Here is an 8,482-nt window from a genome sequence, read left to right on the forward strand (position 1 = left end):
TGACTCATCCTCTAATTTCATTGTACACGAAGTTTCAAAATTTTAGTGTATAATTGTCTAGTTCAATCTTTCACAGTATGTATTCAACCATCCTAATTTTTTGTCATTCTGCGTTGTCTAGGGTTCAATCATATGATATATACATTTCTAATTCTTTGTATCCTCTTTTCTTCATAATTTTAGAACATTAGCCTGCCATGTTTCCTAAGAAGCATTTGCCGGGTGCTGAAAATAGGAGAAAAAAGTAAAGAAAATGATCCAAAAATTCAGACACTGAAGGGTTCTTCAAATTTTATTCTTATTTGAGGTAATCATGTCATGTTACTTTCATTTTGCTATCATTTTAGTATTTCTGTCGTATTATGGCAGTGCCCAACAATTATTATTGTCATAAAATCTCAAACTAAAGATGCGTGGTTGCAAGTTTATTTTTAATATTATGCAAATGAAGTAATATATGTTTATATATCATGCACACGCATACATATATATAGTCTTAGGACATAAGGGCCCATGTCGTCGAGTTCGCCTAGGGCCTCCCGAAACATAGGGCCGGCCCTGGATGTGGCAATCAATAAATGAAGAAAGAGAGGCATATAGTAATATAGCTAGTTATTACTAGTATGATTAACATCACACATATCAAGGCAAGATAAGTCTATAGCATAATAAATAAAGTATTGCATGTTACCGCACATATGTTACTCCCCACTATAGAGGTACTAACATAGAGTAGTAACATTGGCATGTTACTGCTCTATGTTACTACCCAATGTTACTGCTCTATGTTACTAGCCCATGTTACTACGCTATGTTACTACTCATTGTGACTAGTCTCATGCATGGCTCTGCCAATGCGTGCGTGGGTGTGCCCTCGCCCCACTGACAGTCCCCTTCTTTAATCGGTCAATCATCAGGTGGCGTTTGCGGGTACAGCAACCTGTATGACCAAGGGTACGGCGTCGACAACGCGGCACTCAGCATGGAGCTCTTCGACGACGACGCGTCGTGCGGGCAGTGCTACCTCATCATTTGCAACACCAGCAAGACGTGGTGGTGCAAGCCCGGCACCGCTGTCACCGTCTCGGCCACCAACCTTTGCCCGCCCAACTGGGCCCTCCCCGGCGACAACGGCGGCTGGTGCAACACACCGCGGCAGCACTTTGACATGTCGCAGCCAGCCTGGGAGAAGATCGCCATCTACCGCACCGGCATTGTGCCCATGCTCTACCAGCGTGTCAAGTGTTGGCGCCAGGGAGGGTCCAGGTTCACCGTCGCCGGCTTCAACTACTTCCAGCTCGTGCTCATCACCAACGTCGCCGGCAGCGACTCGGTGGCCATGGCGTCCATCAAGGGCTCCAACACAGGGTGGATCCAGATGTCCAGGAACTGGGGTGCCAACTTGTTAGGTACCAGGTCGATCTACTATTAGCTCTCGTTACAAGCCCGAATGCAAATTACAATCGAATCTCTCTCTGTGTTCTTGAGGAGGAAGAAAGGTAGGTAGGTGGGGAAAGAGGAGGAAGCCGCCATTCGTTCTGATCCAGCCTAGATGCTGATCCTCTCGTCGCATGTGGTTAAGTAGCGAGCCGCCAGGCGAGCGGGCTCAACAGGCCCATTCTGGCCCGACGAATCTCCTGTTGGGCTGCGCTATCCTCTTGGGCCGGCTGTTGACGCGCCTTGGTGTGAAGCCTTTGACCTTCTTGGCTGTACGTGCGCTGACATCCCCTCCTCCTTGAGAGCTAGCTTGCCCCCAAGCCAGTAGAGCTGGATAGCGCTCGCGTATGGACTTGGCGTCTTCCCAGGTGGCGTCGAGGATGGACGGATCAGACCAGTGCACGAGTACTTGCTCACGCTGGCCTTGGGAGGTATTGCGCCAGCGGGTGTCGATGATCTCCACCGGCGACAGCGGTTCCTCCGGTGGGACGGGCAGCTTGTCTTCCACCGTCGTGTTGTTGGAGAGCGCTCGCCGCAGCTGAGAGACGTGGAAGACAGGGTGGACCTTGGCGCCGGCCGGAAGCTCCAGTTCGTACGCGACGGGGTTGATGACGCGGATGATCTTGAAAGGTTCGAAGTAGCGGAAGGAGAGCTTGTGGTTGGTGCGACGCGCCACCGTCGTTTGAACGTAGGGTTGGAGCTTGACGAAGACGACATCCCCGACGACGAAGGAGCGGTCAGTGCGTTTCTTGTCAGCCTGCGCCTTCATGATGTTGCATGCTCGATGGAGGTACTCGGCCAGCACCTGCTGCATATGCTTGCGCTCCTCGAGCCAGTCCTTGAGGGAGGGAATGGAACAAGTGGAGGCAGCTTCGATGCCCCAATGTCGTGGTTCATGGCCATACAGTGCAACAAAAGGTGAGGTGCCCAATGAAGAATGAAAGGAAGAATTGTACTAGAATTCTACGAGGGCGAGATACTGGTGCCATTTGCTTGGGCAGGCATGCGTGAAACACCGCAAGTATATCTCCAGGCACTGGTTGACGCGTTCCGACTACCCGTCAGTCTGCAGATGGTACGGCGTGCTCATGTTGAGTTCGGACCCGATGATCTTGAACATTTCCTGCCAGAACTTGCTTGTGAAAACCGGGTCTCTGTCCGATACGATCGCTTCCGGAAGCCCATGGAGTTTGTAAATGTTCTCCAGGTAGGCGTGCGCGACCTTGGCCGCCGTGAATGGGTGGCTCAGGGAGAGGAAATGGCTGTAGCGGGTGAACTTGTCGACAACGACGAGGATGCAGTTGTACTTGCCTGAAGGAGGGAGGCCGTCGATGAAATCCATGGTGACCACCTTCCAGGCGCGGTCTGGCACCGGCACAGGCTCGAGCAGTCCCGGGTAGCGGACGCGCTCTGGTTTTGCTTGCTGGCAAACTGAACAGGACTGGACGTACTGACGAGTGTGCTCTTTCACCTTGGGCCAGGCGAAAAGGCGACGCAGGCGGCGATAAGTGACTGGCACGCCGGAGTGGCCGCCCATGGTGCTGTCATGGAAAGCACGGAGTATCCGTTGCTGTAGGGCGGGGGAGCTGCCCAGCTAGAGCCGATTATGGAAGTAGAGCAGGCAATCGCGCGTGGAAAAACGCCCTTTTGGGTCTGGTCGTTTGGATAAATCTTCCAAAATCTTCTGAACTTGTGGATTTGCGCTGTAGCTCACCACGATGTCGTCCAACCAAGCTGGGGTGCAGACAGACACAGCTGCGACGGACTCATCAGGGGTGCGGCACGAGAGCGCATCCGCGGCGGTGTTTGAAGATCCGGAGCGCGCATCCCGAGCATCTTGGTGAAGGCCTTCTGCTTCCACGGGATGGACAGGTGCTGATCATCGAGGTGCACGAGGCTTCTCTGATCTGTGCGGATGATGAATTCGTCGTTGTGCAGGTAAGGGCGCCATTGCTCAACGGCCATGAGGATGGCCATGCATTCTTTTTCGTAAGTGGAGAGGCCGCAGTTCTTGGGGCCGAGCAGCTTGCTCATGTAAGCGAATCGGGTGACCGTCTTATTGGAGGACAGCGCCGACGCCATAGGCGCATGAGTCGGTGTCGATCACGAACTTCTTACTGAAATCTGGAAGTTGTAGCACGGGTGCCGTTGTGAGCTTCAGTTTCAGAGTGTCGAACGCCTGTTGCGTGTCACTTGTCCAGACAAACTGGTGGTTCTTCTTAAGCAGGTTGAACAGAGGTCTTGCAATGATCCCAAAGTGCTTCACAAACTTCCGATAATATCCAGCAAGGCCGAGGAAACTGCGCACATCTTTGGCGCATTGAGGAACAGGCCACCGCTGGATCGTCTGGACCTTGCTGGGATCTGTAGAGACACCTCGTTCGTCGATCACATGCCCCAAGTAAGCGATCTAGCACTGTGCGAAATACACTTGGATTGCTTGACTTGCCAGTGGTCGTCTCCGAGCAGCTGGAGCACGCGCGCGATGTGTTGGATGTGCTCAGACAAGGTTTTGCTGAAGATGAGGATGCTGTCGAAGAACGAAATGACACATTTGCGCATGACTGGGCGCAGGGTGGTGTGCATGCCTCCATTGAATGTGGCCGGGCCTCCCGCTACTCCGAAGGGCATGACACGGTATTCCCAGTGCCCGGAGTGTGTTTGGAAGGATGTTTTGTACTCTTCGCCTTCTGCCATCCTTATCTGATGAAATCCGGCACGCAGGTCGAGCTTCGAGAACCATTTTGCACCGGCCAGTTCGTCAAGGAGCTCGTCAATGATTGGTACTGGAAACTTGGCGACCACGGTCATGGAGTTGAGACGGCGGTAGTCAACGCACAAGCGCCATGTACCATCTTTTTTCTTGACTAACAGGGCTGGGGATGAAAAGGGGCTGGAACTTTTCTGAATGATCCCTGCGTCGAGCATTTCCTGAACCTGACGTTTGATCTCTGTCTTCAATTTAGGTTTGTATCTGTATGGTCTGGAATTGACAGGCTGCGCGCCGGCCATCAAAGGAATGCGATGATCGCAATCGCGGCGAGGCGACAAAGTCCGTGGGTCCTCAAAAACATCTGCGAACTGTTCCAGTAGGCGCAAGATCTCGACAGGAATCGGCGCATCTGTAGTACTGGTGCCGTCAAGAGAGCTGAGATGCACTATGTGTGCCACTGATCCTTGCTTGCAAGCCTTGAGGAGCTCTGGTGCGGAGATCATAGAACATTGGGTTTGATCTGAAGCCGTGGCAGATAGCGTCAGTTGGCCGGTTGGAGTTGTAACAGTTAAGACTTGCTCGATCCAGTCAATGTTCATGGGGTTGTGATGTCTTAACCAATCCATGCCGAGAATTGCATCGTACGATCCCAGTTTGAGGATCTTGAAATCTGTCCTGAAATCATGCCCCTGGGTTGTCCACTGACACGCTGGAATGTAGGTGGTGCAGGGAATGGTGTTGCCATTGGCGACAAGAACGCGGCATGGGCGCGGCAGTGGCTTGGCTCCGGTGAGTTTTGCTGCCAGGGAACTGTCTACGAAGGACGTAGAGCTACCGGAGTCGACAAGCAGCAGGATCTCCTGCCCTTGGAGCCAGGCATTCAGCTGCAGTACCCCTGGGTCTGACGAGCCATCTTCAGCCTGACGGGACAGAGTGCAGAGGTTCTCCTCGTCAGAAATCGGTGAAGCTGGTGGCGATTCTGACTGCACGTCGTCTTGGGGAAACATGGCGAGCAGCTCCTCCACGATGTGCATTTGCACCGTGGGCGGGCATGTGTGATCCTTGCCCCACCGTTCGCCGCACTTGAAGCAGAGCCCCTTCGCGCGACGGAAGGCGCGGAGGGCGGCGACCTTGCTGGCTTCAGGGGTTGCGTGTGCTGCGTCAGTACCGCGATGATCTTCAGAGACCGATGTTGGTGTAGCAGGTCGACTGAAGAAGGGCGGCGGTGTCAAACGGCTCGCGTAGTTGTGGGCGCGCGAGGAGTTGGCGAGGCGCCCGAACGAGTGCTTGCCGTCGGCCACTTCCTCCTGAAGTAGGGCCAGCGAGCATGCCGTGTCCAAGTCCGGCAGTCGTTGAACGAGCACCACCGCTCGGATATCCGGCCGTAGTCCCTCCATAAAACGAGTCAAGAAAAAATACGGGTGAGTGGACTCTGAGTAAGATATAAGATGATTCATCAAGGTTTCAAAACGCTCGATGAAATCTGCTACTGTGGTAGTTTGTTTGACAGCGTAAAACTGTCGAATGAGCATTTGATGTTTGTCACGCCCGAATCGGGTGCAGAGAAGGGAAGTAAAGGATTCCCAGTCCAGCTCGGCCAATTTCTTCTACACTGATTGCAGCCAGATGCCCGCAGGACCAGAGAAACTCAAGATGGCCATGGGAACACGGTAGGTGTCGTGGACAATGAACATCTGAAAGTACTGTTCGCAAAGTGTTTTCCACAGCTGTGGGTTATCACCGGTGAACACCGGGAAGTTCATGGACGGTGGTTGACCCAAATTGGTCAGGATGGATGAGGACAGGGGAGGAACAGGGGCCGGGACAATCGGAAGGGAAGGCATACCCGTGACCGGAGGTGCCGCCAGTGACTCGTGGGTCACTGACGATCCCCCTCCGGTGAAGTCAATGTCCCCGCGGCCATCGGGCCCGTGGAGATCTCCTCGCACTTGGGGCAGAGGAGGTAGGTGATGTGGGATCGCCGCTCCACTCGGCGGTGGTGGTGTAGGCATGGTCGCGTGCAGCGCCGCGACCGTGGACTCCAGCTTCGCGAAGCGGGCCTCGAGATCTGGCTTCCAGTGAAAGAGATCGTCGATCTGCGTGGATTGCGCCTGCAGCTGCTTGAGGGCGTGGGCGGAGTCGGCCTTGGCGTCCTGATGGAGCTTGTCGAGGTACTCCTTGAGCGCGGGATCCATGGCGGCGACGAACGCTTGCCGCGCTTGGGTTCGCCGGCGGGTGTCCAGGTTTAGACACGGCGGAGGGAGTGGTGTTGGTCTTTGATACCAGGATGTTAGGTACCAGGTCTATCTACTATTAGCTCTCGTTACAAGCCCGAATTCAAATTACAATCGAATCTCTCTCTCTGTTCTTGAGGAGGAAGAAAGGTAGGTAGGTGGGGAAAGAGGAGGAAGCCGCTGTTCCTTCTGATCCAGCCTAGATGCTGATCCTCTCGTCGCCTGTGGTTAAGTAGCGAGCCGCCAGGCGAGCGGGCTCAACGGGCCCATTCTGGCCCGACGAATCTCCTGTTGGGCTGCGCTATCCTCTTGGGCCGGCTGTTGACGCGCCTTGATGTGAAGCCTTCGACCTTCTTGGCTGTACATGCGCTGACACAACTGGAAGTGCCTCTCCGGGCTTGCCGGCCAGGCGCTGAGCTTCGCCGTCACGACCACCGGCGGGCAGTATCTGCTCTTTGAAAACGTCGTGCCGGCTTGGTGGAAGTTCGGCCAGATGTTCACCACCTACAAGCAGTTCGACTATTGAGACATCATCATACGTCCACCACACACGGTGCACTTCTTGGTGGCCGGATTAATGGGTGCTTCGTGCGTGCTCGCAATTTTGACGAAGATGCATGGATACCAGACTTTTGTGGCCAAGATGGATATCTCCTAGCTAGGCGATGCTCCGACTGCAGGAGGTGCGCACGACGATGCGTAACTTCGCTTCCTCGTCGGTGTTTCTTCTTGTTGCTTAATTTAGTTATTTTCTACTGTAATTCACTCGGGCCGTCTATGTATGTATAAACCTTTTCTAGGGTTGATGAAAATTTGTCATTTTACAATGCTCCAAGCAAAAGAAGGAGAATATCACACAATGCATGCATGTTGTAGACTTTTCTCAAAATTCAAACACTCTTTGAATATTGTAGAAGAGTTGTACGCATGACTATAGGCCCTTGGTCTTTAACGGACTAAACAATCTCTCAGATCTGTATGAATATTTCAATTTGTTACTACAGTAGTTTTTAAAATTCATTAGTTTTAATTAGAAAGTGACTATATCCACTTAGAAATAGATTTTCTCATCACGTTCTTGCTTGCACAAATCCTGAGACCTGATAAAATGGATCCCATCGGTGACTCACAAATAGTTATTCTCAATCACCTTAGATAGTTATTTCTTAGTCGACTCAAAATAGCAAAACAGTTTTATGATCATGGATTATATACTCTCTTGGTTCCTTAGCTTTTGGTCTAATCAACTTATGGACTAGGTGAATGTGACAAGCATTGTCCTTACTACACTTTGTACCCTCCGTTTCTTTATATAAGGTGTATTTGTTTTTTTAAAAACCAAACGAGTGCACGTTTGACGAAGTTTTCAGAAAATATATCAATATCCACAATACGAAATTTATATCATTTGATCCATCATGAAGAGTAGTTTCATATTTTATCTATTAGGTATTGCAGATATTGTTATTTTATTCTATAATCTTGGTCGAACTTTTAAATGGTTGACTTGCACGGAAATCAATACACCTTATATTCTGGAACGGAGGGAATATGAGAGAACAAGTCTATATTACAAAAAAGAACAATCCTATATTAAACATATAGCCCTCACGTAATTACACAATATTTTTTCTTGTGCATATTTAGTCAACTTATGGACTAGGCGAATTGACTGCTTTTTTGTGATTCTAGTAAAAAATTATATTGATTTATTGATTTATCAACCCTTTTCTCTACAATCATTCTTTTTATCTACTTTAATTGCACTTTGAAAAACTTTGTAACCATTGCATTTGTAATGGGGAACTATACCTTCTTTCTTCTTTTAATTGTAGTTAAAAAACTGGTCTATTGAGCTTCTAAATTTAGACTAGTTGCAATTATCAAAATATACAGCTTCTGTTTTTGTAATGTGCACAATAATTCTTATACTACAAAAATTATGTTGTAATACTTTAGTTTAGTGTTTAAAACTTTATTTGGTGGGTTGCACTTCATCACGTGGCCCACCTCCCAGCATCTCCTCCAAAATAATTTCCATTGAGCTAGTCAAAGACTCTTCCTCAAAAGTTTCCCCTTCAGACCATCTTATGCTCTT

At 50.5% G+C, this 8,482-nt stretch overlaps 1 protein-coding gene across 1 annotated transcript; it reads left to right on the forward strand.

The window, feature by feature from the left end:
• Positions 1 to 698: 698 nt before the first annotated feature.
• LOC147990585 (expansin-A31-like) lies at positions 699 to 7,097 on the forward strand. Its single transcript, XM_087538298.1, has 3 exons — positions 699 to 719; positions 890 to 1,398; positions 6,760 to 7,097. Exons 1-3 carry the CDS (start codon positions 699 to 701, stop codon positions 6,908 to 6,910), a joined length of 681 nt encoding a protein of 226 aa, XP_087394424.1. The 3' UTR covers positions 6,911 to 7,097.
• The last annotated feature ends 1,385 nt before the right edge of the window (positions 7,098 to 8,482 follow it).

This window comes from Triticum urartu, chromosome 1A (assembly GCF_056163025.1).
Source record: "Triticum urartu cultivar PI428250 chromosome 1A, HENAU_Tu73, whole genome shotgun sequence".
NCBI lineage: Eukaryota > Viridiplantae > Streptophyta > Magnoliopsida > Poales > Poaceae > Triticum > Triticum urartu.

What these genes read in the sequence shown, in the direction of transcription:
- LOC147990585 (XM_087538298.1), top strand. Translation starts at nt 699, where the DNA reads ATGTTACTCCCCACTATAGAG. An exon ending in TGTTACTCCCCACTATAGAG is followed by an intron (nt 720 to 889) that starts GTACTAACATAG and finishes CCCCACTGACAG; the next exon opens with TCCCCTTCTTTAATCGGTCA. An exon ending in ATGTCCAGGAACTGGGGTGC is followed by an intron (nt 1,399 to 6,759) that starts CAACTTGTTAGG and finishes CATGCGCTGACA; the next exon opens with CAACTGGAAGTGCCTCTCCG.